Below are 15,938 nucleotides of genomic sequence, written 5' to 3'. Positions count from 1 at the left end.
TGCAGCAGTATGCTGACTTGCAACAGAGAACTGCTGAACTGGAAAGGTCAGGAGGGCGAGCCAAGTGAGCAACAAGAAGATGCTATAGCTTTCCGGCTATGGTATGAACTTGAAGAACAAGACAAATTGGAAATAGAGTTCCTAGAACGGGAAAGGCCAAGAGTTCCCATAGCAGAAGCACAAAGGCTGCAGAATGAGGCACAACGACTGCAAGATGCATTGGAGATTACCAAGAGAGACATAGAGGCCCTCATGGCCATGGCTTTCACCCAAAGAAGATTGCACTTCGCAGAGATTCAAAGTCACAAGCATCTGGTGCAAGAAAAGTCAGAGCTATTTGTTGAGGTAGAAAAAAGATTCAGCATTGCAAATCAGGCAAAAGAAATTGCTGAAGAATAGCTGGCTCGAAAATCAAGGAAAAGGAACCAACTCTAGTTCTTAATGAATGAGCAGCAGTAGGTTGTGACAACCTTGGCAAGTGAGCTGGAGGAGGGAAGAAAGAAGATGGACGAGAGAGCTAGTGAGTGGGAAAGAAATAATTTTGAAAGAGTTAGGGATTTAACAGAATGCTTGGTGGTGGCTGAGTGCGAGAGAGTGCTTGCGGAGTCCAGGGCAGAAGCTGCTGATGTATATGCCAACACACAAAGGCAAGCCTTCCTTAGCACAGTACTACATGTCACCCAGGCGAAGGGCAATGATTCAGTGGAGAAGGTAAGAAGGAAGCTAGAACTGACCACCCGAGCACTAAAGTATGGCCTTCAAGAACGGGAGCTTCCAATAGGCACAGGAATCAAAAAGAGCAGTGATTTTAGTACCTACGCCGTGCCGGCCTCTCCACTGTTGAGCTTAAGGAACTTGGGTTTGAAGAGCATGAGCAGCCACCACCACCACCATAAGCCATTCCATCGGTTGTCGAGCAGAATGTCGAAGAGGGTTTGGACTTTGAGCAGGATGCTGAAGAAGAGCAACAAAGAATGCCCAGTCCACCTCTACCAGACCTCCCGCTTGAAGAGGCCCAAGATGCCCATATGCCCGAGTGCATTGTGGCAGCCAGAAGAAGAATACAAGAACTAGTAGAGGAAGCCCAATGCAGAGCACGATCACTGCCAAGACAATTCCCTAAAGAGCATGTGTCACTACGACAAGATCCCCATCCTATCGATTGGCCTCAGGAATCGGTCATATGGCGTCAACAGGAGTTCCAGACGAGGCCGTTTGAACTTTTATTTGCTTATCCATGCTCTCTGGACCGTGCTTTGCCTCTAGGTATTCTAGCCAAGATCAAGGATCTGGCTAATGATCTTGCAAACAGGTGGATAGAGGAAAGAAGCCTCATAATAACCAGATGGAGGCAAGAGCCTAAAGACTACTGGCAAGACAAAGGTAAACAGGGTTCCCAAAACCGTCCAAGGCTACGAGGCACAGCCGAAGTGGCGGAGGAGGATTTGGGATACCAATTTTGACACGTGGACCGCCTTCTGTAGCTCACTCCCTAAAAAACACAACGACCCCATCTACATGACCTACCCCCATAGGCATGGAGTTGACTATGATCGAAATATTCATGGGGATTTTGACTTTCCTAAGATATATAATGTTAATGTCCGGAGCCCCGAGGAATGCGTAATCTTTAGGTTAGAGGATCTCCTCCCATCTATCAACCGCTTCCTCGAAGATTTTTCTTCTTGCCCAGATCCAGCCTTCTTAACTACCTGTAATTATCTTAGGCTTATCAAGTTCCTACTAATGCAGAGACCCACAGCCGAGGAAGCCTACCTCCCTCCACTCTTTTTTGACATCAACCTAGGGATAGATAGTAGAGCCATGACTAGACTAATGATGAGGGCAACCCTGCTTCCCTCCTTTTGCCTAGAAATCTTAGAGGATATGAGTGATACCCGCTTCACAAGGTGCAATCATCATTTCTTGTCATCCACACCTCTGAAGGTCCAGGCCGGCATTAAAGAATATCTACAAAGTCACGCATTCCTATCCCAATCCTTGCGAGTGCCTCGTAATCCAGCTGAAGGTGATAGGCATTAGCCAGGACATCTTCCTTGTATGCAATTCTTCAAAAAAAAAAGAGAAGAAAAAGAAAAAGAAAAAAGAAAAAAGCACGAGGGCTCACTTCACTCACTACACCTAGGGTTTACACCTAGCCCCTCCCCCACTTTACGCTTAGAAAACATCAAGGGCAGGACTTCCAGACCTGTCACCCTAAGTTTTGCACTACACCTCCAACAACACACGAATTGGGTCCTCAAGTGTGGGACATTACCAAGGGCTTACCCAAGGTTAGACCCATCTCCCAGTTCCACTACACATGCACTTACACCACACCGTGAAACAGACACACCCCTTAGGGAGTGCACAACTTTCTCTTGCAGGCTATTATCGTGCCTTAGTGAATGGCTACCCAGCTAAAGAAGATCATCCACGACATCCACTAATGACCAAGAATTTTTCCCTGAGTCGGAGAGGGCACCACTACAGTAGCTTCAGGAGCTTTTGCATACTTCGATGGTTGGATGGACCAACATGCTTGATGTAGCCGACCATCTACCTATTGATGGCTACCATGACTGAACCAAATCAAGTAGAAGGAAAACTCAATGATGGACCCACCATTGGCATAGATTTTGAAACCTCATATTCTCCAAATGATTAGAGATGCCCATGCAAAACCTTTATCAGCCATCACAGAATGGGAGCTACAACTGTGTGAGAAATGTTGAGCATCTTTATGAAGTCTAAAGCACCCCGGAATCTCTCCCGGTCATCGTTAATCAAACTTTATCACCTCTCATTCACAATAGCACCTTTTGATTGTGGTCATCTACCCACCAGTTCCACTTAGCAACAACCCCAACTACCCCACTACTCCCCACCACAGCGCCATGGGACTAGCACTCAGCTAGAAGGGGGGTAATGTTTACCGCAGCATAGAAGAGCGGGAAATGGAGCAGAGGAGCGGGAAAATGGAAAAAGGAGATAACCAAAAGGGCACAAGACAAAGGAAGGAAAAGGCACCCCGGATGGAAGTCAGAGACCCTGAAAATTTTGAATGACGACCTCTCCAGAAGGCCTCAATTTTGCCTCAAGAAAAGAAAAGAGTAAAAGTGCATCATTAATTGTGAAAGCGCTCCCGAATCCTTGTAAAAGAGTGCTAGGCTCACTCCTGTGTAAATTGTATGTACTAGTTGGGAATGGGATAAGTTAGAACGGTGGGAAATAGGAAAAGAGGGCCTAGGCTAATGGCCGGCCATGTATAAAGTTCAAAAGTGAATGAGAAGATCATTCTTGTGTGTGGCCAAAGCTTCTTCTTTTTCTTCTCTTGTTTCTTGCATTCTTACTTGTGCTTGAGTGAGGGATTGAGGGAGTGTGAGGGAGTGAGGGAGTGAGTGTGTGAGAGTAAGGGATCGTGGAGAAGAAGCTCCCCATCTTCTCTCTTCATCTTCTCTTCTTCTCTTCTCTTCTCTTTTCTCGCGCGACTATGGAGGATGGAGCTTGACGGAGAGGGCTTGAGGTTGCTTGAGCTTGCCGCAAGGATCGTGGAGCTACCGGAGTGCAAGAGAGGGGAGGGAACTCGATTGAGCATCAAGGTAAGCTCACTACACCTGTAAGGTAGGCATTGTGCGTTGGCTATGTGAGAGGTAGCTATGGCCGCTCGGCTTGAAACGCTTGATCAATAAGCGGTCCGTAGGTCTCGGGGTAGAGCTCCGTAGCTCCCCTTCACCCTTTGAAAGCTAGATGCGCTTCTTCAGAGCTCCGTCTGATTGGAGCAACTATTTCCTATGGCTTTTCATGCTTGCTTTGCGGGTTAGAGTGACAGATTTGTTTGTGCAAGACTCAAATTGGAATGTTTTCAAGAAAATGCTCAAATATGAATATTTTCTGGAGGATTATGATATTGCTACACAGAAGATATTCAAAGAGTGGGTCTATCATCAGCCCAACAAAGATCTTGTTGCTTCTAAGTTGTTGCGGGGGTTTGAAGAGCGATATAACATGTTGGATGCACTAGAGCAAAGAGCTCTAAACTTGGAGAAAGTGGAGTTATTCTTACAGGCCACTGATCTTGCGCTTCAGGATGAGTTGGGAGAGCTTCTTGAAGACCGTATGCAACTTATGAGATTGAAGGCTGATTGGTAGGATGTTGTCAATGCGGTTTCTACACTGACAAAGAGACGGAGATGGAAGGCTCGCATGCAGAACAGAATGCAGTCACCATCAATGATGTCTCCACCTTCCTCAACTTCTCCTACTTATCTTGTTGTTCCATCCACTTCTTCTCCTATTTCTCATCTTGTGTCTATGCCTACTTCTATGCCTATGCCTATGCCAATTCCTACTACAATCGTCAACCATCTGTAAAATTGACTGTTGAATATATGGTGGAGAAAATTTCAAAGAACTTAAAAGATCTTCAAATTAAGATGACCAGAAGAAGGGAGCAACAACCACTTAGCCCAGCTCCAATTTCTATCTAACTTGTTCTACTCCTACAAATTCTTCTAGAAATGATCGTGTTCACCATTGCATGTGATGTGATAGTCCAGACCATGAGCCGAAGGACTATCAAGATTTTGAAGAGGCAAAAAAGTTGAAGTTGGTAGTCTAGAAGGATAAGATGATATGTTTCGAAGATATAGAGCAACTGATTAAACCAAATTCTGGTAAAGGAGGTTTGAAGGAGTCTCTTTTGCGCTCTTCTTATGTGATGCGAGAGGTGGTAAGAGAAGTTGTTGCCTATGGACTATAGTTGGAGTAGTTGCCAAAAGACAAATCTCCTTTATGGTCCTATGCATTGCACGTAGAGAAGAAAGGAAAAGCTTAATCAACCGAACTTTCAGCCATAGGAGATGCAATCAGAAAGGGGACTAGATGGAATGATCGAGTTGATATATTTTCTATCTATGCTTATATGGCAAAATCTCAAGGATTTGATGTGCTTCTTGAGGAGAAACAAAAAAGAGATAATGATCAACCTGAAGGATCAAAGAGGGTGACTAAGAGGAGTGATCCAGTTTTTCAGCCTTCTTCTTCAGGACTGGAGCAAAGTATGACTGATGTTTAGAAGTCAAAAGTACAAGAATTTCAAAAGGCCCCAAAGACAAAGGATCCAAAGCCGAAAAAGCAACCTTGATTCAAGCTGCTTTCCGACATTGAGACGACTACGGACTTGAAAAAGGTACTTGAGGATCGGATTCTTAATTGCAAAATTGAATTTACTCTTGGAGAAGTCTTGGGGATTGCCAAAAGAGAATTTCATGATGTTATCATCGACATCATTAAAAAGAAAACAATAATTTATTGAAGAGCCGACATAGGATATGATCCATCGAGAAGCTGTTGCCGAGGCTATTCTCTATGGGTTTCAGATTGAGGAGATTGATTCTGATGAGGAGTCTACATATGGAGCTTTATGTATGCAGTCCAAGAAGACTCTTCAGCCTTTACTTCAGCCCGTACAGTATGCTGAAAGTGAAGAGTGCCTAGATTGGTGTCTCATAGCCATTTTTCTCGTAGTCATTGGGCTCATGCAACTACGAAGACTATAGTCAAGCTTGGTGAGACAGAGACTCCTTGTGTTGCTCTTTTGGATCATGGCTCCGAGCTTAATGTCATAGTGTGAGGTTTATATGATACTAGTAGATGGCTAGTTGATGTGGATCATGGTTAGCACATGCGTGCAGCCAACAGCACTGCATGAGATTTGTATGCTACTTGTCCGAACTTGAAGATTTCTATTGGAGATGTGGGTGAGTCTTATCATTTCTTTGTACAAAATTCTTGTTCTTATCCTATTATTTTGGGGCAATCATTTATTGCTAACTCTTGGATGGAGACTAAGGTTCTGGATAATCGGGTATTGCAACGACATTCATTATAGGGCCTATATCAATAAGTGCGTCAATAAATATCTTGAATTATCTAGAGTCTTAAGGATTACAAACATAGCTAGGATTGAGACATTGCTATTCAAAGCATTGATTGTAAGAGACGAAAGGGATTATTTGCCTTTGGCGATATAACTGGTATTGACTCCTTGGTGTGGGTTGTCTCCTGCTAAATGGAAGTATGTAGGATAGAAAGATCTTTGTATTGTTTAATATTTTGATGTAGTATAATCATTAAAGATTGGAGAGTGACACTGACTTGTCTGATTTTCAAGGTGATTTGTTGGAGATCTATTTTGATAATCTGGAGTTGTCTTCTATGACTTGGCATTGTTACAGAAGATCATGGTCTCATCATCTCATTTAAAACTAGAGAGAGAAATCAATTTCCTCTTATGAGAGTATTCCTACTCAATGTTCCAAGATCTCTTTGTGGTTTTGGCAAATCATAGGGTGTCTGTAACAATTCTTATTGTAGTGTTTCTCTTTGTTGGCTTATGTTTTGCTAGTGTTCAGAGAGAGATGAAGTATGATCACTTAACAAAGTGTTTGATCCCTCAAATGATTGTGGGAAAAAACTAGAAGGTCTAGGATCTTGGGGAACAAATCTTTTCTTAGAGAATGAGATTGATGCATCTCGACCACAAAGAAGCAAGAGAAGAAACTAGGACCTCATCCAAGGCAAGAGAAATGGTGAGCATTGAGATTATATTTGTCAAGAGAAGAAGAAGAAAAAGACTTGAGGTCTTCTGATTTAGAATCTAAATCATAATAAGTATTCTTGGAGTGGCTAGCCTCACTATCAAAAGAGTGAGAGAGAGACCTTTTAGATTTGTGAACTCGATGAGCATTGAGTTTCTTTTGGCAATGAGGATATTGGTTGGCTAGATGGTGAGAGCTTCTACAAATATAGCATTTGAGTTTCCCCTTTTACTTGGAGTGATTCTTTTTGTGGGTTGGCTTCTTCTTATGGCGAGAAGAATGGCATTTACAATGGGCATAAGAACATGGACAAGAGCAATGACTATATCTCTGGTATCCAAAATCTTTTTGAAATGTTAATTCATACTTATGAATGGAATTAGGGATTTAGTGATGCAACCTCACCGCCTTTTGTTGATTGCTAGCATCCTTGATCACCTTTTCCATAATTTGACTAAGTTGCCCAAAAATTTCAAAGAAGTAATAATGTTCTTCACTCATCTTGCTTTTGGCCAATGCATGTAGAGGATCAGGCAATGAATTTACAAAATGTTCTTTAAGTGTGGTATCATGTGTCCCCTAGCATTCATACAATGTCTCTCATATAAATTAGGTATTCTTTGTATCTTTTGAGATCACAACATTGAGCCCTTTGGAATGCTTCTTTAGCTTTAGTTTTATCATCATATTTGTAACCAACAAATTCCCGAAGGAGAAGCTTAAGAAAGGGAAAAATAAGATCAGCACCATTGGCAATTTCTTCTTTGAGATCTAAGGAAATGCTTTCCCACCAGAGTTGGAGCATGCCCACAAATTCATAAGTGAGAGCACTAATGAGATCAAGTTTGCCCCTATTAGGCTTATCAAGAAGCTTTTAAAAGACATAGGTATACATCATATGCAGGATAGTATTAATCTCTTTCTATGATTTATCATCAAATTCCAAATGGAAAATTTTCCAACTTTGGAAAGACCGAGCGTGCTAGTTTCTTTGATACTATAGGTTGAATCTTCCTCTTTTACCCCAACTGCATTAAGATACTTTGGCTTCAATAGCATCAATCCTTGTGAATAAATCAGAATTGTATTCTTCTTGATCAAACATATCAGTAATAGAGCGAACATTTATATAAATAAATCTAGAAACCACCTAAAACTCATTACTATTCTATGAGGAGGCATCATCATCTTCATCATTGAGAGTAGTATTAGCAAGATCATCTAGCCCATATTCTTTATCTCGAGAGGCTAGATAGCCTCCATAGATGCCCATATAGTCATCAATGAGATCATAATAGTTCTCTTCAATGCTATCTGGATGCCATAGAGTCTTCTCCATAAGGGAATTTTCAATGGCATGTTGGTGAAAGATGGACTTCAACCCTTGACTCGAGGAATGGACATTGAGACATGACAAAAGAGAACCGATACAAGACAACAAAATGTATAGATGATTGCTTTGTCTCTAGTCCAATGGTCCGAACATTGAGGATTAGAATAACTAAAAGATACGGATCATTCACAAAAATGAGAAAGTTTGGGCGAAGCTCAAAGAAAATGGGACCACTAGAAAGAGGAGGCACAACAACCCCAACAATCATATCCTAGAGTTCTTTGTGTCTCGTATCTAGAACTAGTATTTTACAAGACACATGAAGGCCTCGATGAAAATGAGGAACAATGCCAATTGCAAGGTACCCCAAATGGATGTAAGGGAAATCCTTTTTGGATTTTTAGATTTTATCATAAGGGAGACTAAGGAGAGAGATGAATTGGTCATTGTGGGAAGAGTCTCCAATGGAGATACACTCGTGGTCTTCAATAAAGATGGCAGAAGCTCAAAATATAAAAAGAGAGTGTTCCCCATAAACTTCTACATGCTTAACGGATGGTCACACCCATTTGCCTAATGGATTAGTTTCAACTACTATGATAGTAGAATTAGCTAAAGATTTATTTTTCTAGGATAAGTTCCTAGCCAGAAAAGATAATTTGTTATGGGATGTTAGTACCATAACTACTAGTAGAGAGGAGAAACTTCTCCAATGGTGATTACAAACTTTCCTTTGGCAAACTCTAAAACCACTAATATCAGGGTGTGCAAACTTGAGCGAACTTGGAGGACGAATGGATTACTCAAAATCTATGAGTGGAGCAGATGGACTCCACAGACTTGAGTGGACTTAGACAGATTGCATCATGTGCCCCCAAGCATTCATACAATAGGTCTCTCATTTAAATTAGGTATTCTTTTTGAGATCACAAGACTGAGCCCTTTGGAATGCTTTTTTAGCTTCAATTTTATCATCATATATGTTACCAACAAATTTCCCAAGTAGAAATTCAAAAAAGGAATGAATGGGATCAACACTATATCAACAATTACTTCTTTGAGACATTTGGAAATGTTTTCCCACCAAAGTTGGAGCATACCAACAAACCCATGAGTGAGAGCATTTATGAGGATAAGCTTTGGAGCTTAGAGGATTCCACAGGTTTGAGAGAGGCTTCAACAGTACCAAGATGAGCATTGAGATTGCATACTTCGGTGAATCTGATCAACTTGCTCCCTAAGTTGGTGAAGGGAGAGATGTGTCCAATTTAGGGCCTACTGCTTTACAATCTAGTCATCATTGAGCAAGCGAAGGAATGGAGCAACTTTGTAGTAAAAGTCATTATGAGAGAACTCTCAAGTATGGAAATCCTGAGCATTAACAATTGTACTATTTCCACTTGTGGAAGTGGGAGTGATGAGTCTCTTGCAATGTGTGCACATATTATTTTCATCCATTGACTCATAAGAACATGCACGGCTCAGAAAATGATACTAGATAAGCAAAGACGATTGTACCTAAAAGGCTTTCCACTCCTTTTGGATGGATTTAGTTGTGGAATAACATATTTGCCTTTTGCAATGTGGTCATATATTTGAATATCCTGATGTTGTTTTAGCTCACGCACTTGTAAGGAAGAGATCTTCATTTGCCATTCCTAGGGAAGATCGACATCTACCCAATTGATTATGGTGGGGAGATATCTCCAGGTCTTGTCATCACTTTTCATAACAATTGTTTGGCCCTAGTCCTACCCTAGTCCTTCATAGAGTTGATCCCTTCAATGACTCAAGGAATGGCTAGGCAAAAGGACTGGTATTGGACAACAATATGCATAAATGATTGCCTCATCTCTAACCCAATGATCTGAACATTGAGCAACAAAGTATTTGAAAGATAAGCATCCTTCATATCAATGCGAAATTTTGGGTGAAGCTCAAAGAAAATGGGACCATTGGAAATAGGAGATACAATAGGCCCAACAAATATACCCTAGAGTTCTTTGTGCCTCATATCTAGAAATGATGTAATAAAAGATACACGAAGGCCTTGACCAAAAACAGGGACAATGCCAATTGCAAGATATCCCAAAATGGATGTAAGGAAAATCTTATTTGGATTTTTGGCTTTTATCATAAGGGAGACTAAGGAGAGAGATGACCTGGTCATCTTGGGAAGAGCCTACAATGGAAATCCTGGGAAGAGACTACATCAAAATTTGAAAAGGTACAAAGAAGATCTTTCTACCCTACATACTTCCATTCAGTAGGAGAAATCCCTCACCAAGCAGCCAATACTAGCTACTGCCAAAGGCAAAGAAAAAGGCAAACAATCCCTTCCCTCTCTCAAAATCAATGCTTTGAACATCAATGGTTCAATCCCAATTGTGTCTATAACCCTCAAAGACTCTATATACTGTTTTAGGGAAACGGAATGGGACTATGCCTTACGGACAGAGACGTCGAGCTTCGCATCCCTCTCATTCCCCATTCTCCTTGAACCTAGTGCAGTATAAATCCGCATCGACCCTGATGTTTCTATGTAAAGTAGTTTGTCTGGGGCTCAACGCTAGGTACCTTCTAGGAACTTGACTATTAGGGAAACCGTGATTCAGGTTGGTCCTAAATGGGAACGACCAGAATGCTTTCACTGCGTGGCAGACTCAGGAAGACCTAGATCGCAAACCCCGTGACATTCTTTGGGAGTGCTAGGCAGCAGTGCTTTCTAGACTCTCTTCCTGACTGGCTGCTAAGACGTGTCCTACAAGTGGACATGCGAACATGTTACAGTTGGTATTAGAGCCAGGTTTTGATCCTGGGATCTTTGGGTTATGGGCCCACGACACTTATAAGAGTTAGCTCTGATACCAACTGTAACGTGTCCCCCTCTCCACTTGTAGGATATGTCTTAGCAGCCCATTGGGAAGAGAGTCTAGAAAGCACCGCCTGGCACTCAAAAGGAATGTCACGGGGTTTGCGATCTAGGTCTTCCTAAGTATGCCTCAAAGTGGAAGCATTCTGGCCGTTCCAGATATTTGCTAATGCACTTATTGATATAGGCTTTACAATGATTGTTGCCCCACAAGAATTATTCCCTCATGCAAGCTAGCAAAAAATAACTCCTCAGAGCTCTCAAATAATTTAAAAGTCCCTATCAACACCAAAATCAAGACTTGGCTTCAACTTCATATTGGGATATAACTAATGACCGGCTTGCACTATGATATTATCATTGGCAGTGATATACTCAAACATGTGGTACCTTTCACTTTCTACAAAAATGTTCTCCATTTTGACCTAAGCCAACAAGGGAATCACTCTTCCTCTTCTTTCAAAGATTGCTCACTCTATTTTCATGATACAAGCAAAACAAGGAGTGCATACTCATCTCTACATCTAGTTCAAAAAATAATTAGCCAAATACAATACATACAATTGCCTATAGCCCCACAAGACCACTACAAGACTACCTTTTGTGTTCCATATTGTCATTACCATTGGACACTCTTAGCATTTGGAATCAAAACTACACCTACCAAGTTCTAGGAATGGATTGATTCTACTCTTTCTAACTTAACTTTTGTCCTTATGTACATTGATGACTTGTTAGTCTTTTGTAACACCATGGAGCAACATATCAAGCACCTTCAACTCTCTCTTTTCCTAATTGAAAAAGTAGGCATGGTTCTCTCCCCTTCTAAATTCACCCTCTTCACCCTTACTATGGATTTTTTAAGCTTGTGAATTACTAATGGTAAAATTATGCTACAAGTTCATGATCTGAAAACCTTCAAAGCATTTCCAAACACCTTGTCTTTTGTAACCAAATTCTAACAATCCTTAGTTGTTTAAATTGGATCAGCAAATATGTGCCTTGCATGATCTAGTATACTTCTCTTCTTTATCCTCTACTCCAAAAGAACAAATTCCACTAGGTTTAACCTCAAAGCCTTACTATGCAAGGGCTTAAACACATAATTCAAGCTATACCTCCACTCCAAATATCTATTGGAAAACCCTTGATTATCAATATGGATGCTAATGATCTTGGATGGACAAGGGTCCTTTGAGAAAAAATACGATGGTCGTGAGAAACCTCGCCGATTTGCAAGTGACACTTTTTCTAGCACTAAACATAATTATCCTTCAATCCACTGAGAAATTTTGGTGATCAAAAAATCCATCCAAAGCTTCCATTTTTTTGCTAAGCATTGACAATTTTAGTACTACTACTCGTGTAAGTGGTGAGTCTCTTGCAATGTGTGCACATATAATTCTCATCCACAAACTCATGAGAGCATATAAGCTTGAGAAAGTTATGTTGGATAAGCAAAGCTGGTTCTACGTAGACTTCTCGCTCCTTTTAAATAGATTTATTTGAGTAAGAAAGAGAGATTCATTTGTCGTTTCTAGGAAAGATCAATATCTACCCAATTGATAATGATGAAATATATATTTGATTCTTGTCATCACTTTTCATAACAATCACCTAGCCTTGACCCTTCTCAAAGTTAATCTCTTCAATAACTTGAGAAATGGCTATTGAGACTAGGCGAACCAATATTTTGGACAGCAATATGTAAAAATGAATGTTTCACCTCTAGCCCAATGGTCCGAACATTGAGGGACAGGCTGATGGACCTACTGCTGCTTTGTGGACTTTCACAAAGCCTTTGACACAGTATTGAGAGATAGGCTGATAAATAGATTGCATGCCATGGAAGTATCGAAAGAGCTCAATTGGGGTATTTTGGCACTACATGAGAGAGTTATGGACAGAGTCTAGACGCCTGAGAGCCTTTCGACACCTATTTACTCCACCATTGGGATGCCCCCCCTCTCCGATATTATTGGCATGTACATTGATGGGATTGCTAATTACATTTCACAAGAAGGAGATAGAAGAGCTCCACTAGCTGGCACTTAGATACCTCTCCTATTGTATGCAGATGACATTGTATGTAGATGGCATTCTATTGATAGCTGACTCTCCAGAGGGTCTACAAAGACACTTAGATGCACTACACTCCTATACTTTGGACAGTGGGCTTTCAGTGAACCTTGGTAAAACCAAGATGATGGCATTTAATACTACACCCCAGTGGGTCAAAAAATCAGCACCTAAATTCACATATGGATCTGAGGAGCTGGAGTATGTGGATTCTTAGACATACCTAGGAGTCTTATTCATAGGGCCCACCTTTTCTATGCGAGAGGTAGCAGACACTAGACTGACTCATGGATACACAGCACTAGGTGGTTTGGAGAGGATGTGCTCACAAGTGCAATTCCAAGAACCCCACAAAGCTATGGCTCTTCAATACACTGATCACATCCATACTACTTTATGGAGTACATACATGGGGACCCAGTCTTGACCGCCGTAGTAGATCAAGGTGCACTTATGACGGATGGAGGTCGATGAAGAAACCCCTAGTGTCCATGATATCCAGGATGATCATATTTAAGGCTTCAATACCACATGAGATCATAAGAGCCAAGCTAGCAGCTACACCAATTGTAGTAGAGGCCTTCACCCAGTCGATCGTATACATACATAGCCTATGGGACTTACCCAAACACAGATTTGCATGGTTGGCCCTTGAGATCTCCAAACAACTTCCCAGAGAGGGTGATACTTCATGTTGGTATGCGCAAATGTCAGCCTAGTTTGAGCTGCATGGCTTTAGCATGGACAAGTTACCCCCCCTTCCAGTACTCCCTTGATGCACCATTTCTTCATCTCAGCAGGTTAGAGATCTGCAAGATCATCAGGATAGATCTTACCCAATTGGATATCAAACGAACATGGTTGATAACATGGCAAGAGCTAGAGACAAAGATGGCTTTTTAACGCGAACATTTCTTTCATACTACAGACGATGGATTTAATATTCGCTCGAGATACATGGACAACCATCTTTCCCATGGGATCACATGTACTATTGGCCAGTTGCGCACCTCCTCACATGAGCTAGAGATTGAGACTAACGGATATAGATCCATCCCACCAAAGAAGCGCATATGCCAAATATGCCAATTAGAGCCGCAAACAAAGGAGCATTATATTTGCCACTTCCCAACATATTATGAGATTCGTGGTCGTTTTCACCGTCTCTTTAAAGATGGTCTTGGACCACTATTCAAAGTCATGGACTTTACCGATCAGCAATGCCTTGGCCTCGTTTTTCTTGAGATACGACGGCTTCGTGCCATGTGCCTCAAGAGTACAACTGCTCCAGGACATTGAGGCCCTTCACAGACGCACCTCACAAACTTCTTTGCAAAGGAGACTCAGAAGACTTCAATACTGTTACAACCACAATCCACACGAGAGCCTCTCTTACTGCCACAATCCACATACAAACAAGGAGTACTAATTGATCGAGCCGTTCAACTTAGCCGATCCAGACGTCCTAAGCCTTGACATAGACACCGACAACACCTTCATAGGCAAATACAAGGGATTATTGCTCCAGCTAGAGCTAGGTCCTCCATACCCTCGTGAGATTGTACCATTTGGAGCTCATTATTACTAAGTAGAGCTCTATGTTTTACACATAACCATAGTTAGTTTCCTTTCTTATTGTGCTTTGTGCTACATACATATTTTGCCCAGACTGTTGTACCATCATACACATGATTGTAACTCATGGTCTCATAGGTCATTTTGGCCATTTGTAGACGTTAATATATCATTTCATTTCATTTCATTTCTCTCTCTCTCAAACTTGCCTACAAGTGTACATACAAATTATTAGATAATAACAAGAATAAGTATCCACAAATGATCATGTGTCGTGTGATGAGTGTATCCTTTTAACTTTAGTTTCAAGCATTACAAGAAAGGGCCCTTTCTTCAGCTAAGAGGTCTGGAGCACAACATAGCTCGTCATTGTTCACAAGCTAAGTCCATTGGTATAATCATCCCAATATCAAAATATGAAATGTGGATACAAAAAGGAGCAATATCCACCAAAGTACTATGTGATTGAAGTTTTATGATGAATAAGGACTTTAATATATGTTAAGCGTACCACATGTATTCAACTAAACTGTGTAGTCTAACATCTACTATGGATCACCAATCTTGAAGATAGTCTACAATCTTTAGCAGTCCAAGCCCTTGAATGGTGTGAATGCGTGGTTTTTGAATACAATGAAAATTTGGGCACTCAATACCGTAGATTGTTCATCCTCTACATTCAACTAGCAACCATTCCTTAGGCATGTTCTATGCTGCACCATACAAAGGAACTGGTCAAGATTATCAAATATCAAGATGTAACATTGGCAACTTAATACATACTCACCAAACTCAAAATGACATATCAGCTAAAGTTGGAATATTATTTTACTTATGTTGTGTGGGTGGCAAACAGCCTCCATGTTTATGGCAGATGGCTTCTATGTTATTGGTGCAGGTGTGATATCCCTGATGCGGTAGCTCCATAGTTTAAGTAATTCAGTATGGCTTCATACTCACTGTTTAAGTAATTCAGCATGGCTTCACACTCTGGCTGTTCAAGGGCTTCAACAGGTTTTATTTTTCTACTAGTAGCCATGTGGATTTTTTTTGGTTCTCGTTTTAGTTGTGCAAATGCCTCGTGTACATTTGATTATTCTTTCATTCCACGATGTGTGTGTGCACACGCGCACGCACTCAAGTGAGAGATTTGCTATGGATTGTGTGCATAGGCATTACAACTAGATTTCATGTGATTCTAATGATTGAGAGAGAGAGAGAGAGAGAGAGAGAGATTTACGAAAAAGAGAGAGAGAGACAGAACCGTGAACAAATTTTGACTGATATACTCATCTACATCTATACACCCTCCACACAAATAGACATGATCTGCCCTTGGTTGCAGATAGTGCCTGACCCCTGATAAAGCAGATGCATCCTTGTCACTCTACGTCAAGAGATTGCAACAAAATTGGCTTGTCGACAAACTGCACAAAACAGTAATGAGGACTTAAGAAGAGAGTTTAGAATTACAAAC

General features: G+C 41.1%; 1 protein-coding gene across 4 annotated transcripts in view; it reads right to left on the bottom strand.

Moving 5' to 3' along the window:
* Positions 1 to 15,082: 15,082 nt before the first annotated feature.
* The window catches only part of LOC148034303 (uncharacterized), a 42,254-nt gene continuing 41,398 nt past the window's right edge, over positions 15,083 to 15,938 (bottom strand). Inside the window, exons 11-12 of one of the 4 annotated variants that reach the window (XR_015691061.1) lie at positions 15,702 to 15,888; positions 15,083 to 15,174 (exon numbers count right to left, since the gene is read on the bottom strand). Coding sequence is in view for 1 of the 4 variants with exons in the window: in XM_087679248.1 (XP_087535374.1) it covers positions 15,844 to 15,888 (45 nt within the window). In the remaining 3 variants the exon portion in view is untranslated. Of the gene's footprint in view, positions 15,889 to 15,938 lie in introns of all 4 variants that reach the window. The other 3 variants (XR_015691060.1, XM_087679249.1, XM_087679248.1) reach the window with 3 other exon arrangements.

Source organism: Lygodium microphyllum, chromosome 6 (assembly GCF_053477565.2).
Source record: "Lygodium microphyllum isolate KBCC chromosome 6, Lygodium_microphyllum_v1.1.10, whole genome shotgun sequence".
In the NCBI taxonomy this organism is placed as follows: domain Eukaryota; kingdom Viridiplantae; phylum Streptophyta; class Polypodiopsida; order Schizaeales; family Lygodiaceae; genus Lygodium; species Lygodium microphyllum.
The sequence above is the reverse complement of the archived record's forward strand: the minus strand, read 5'-3'. Positions and strand labels throughout refer to the sequence as shown.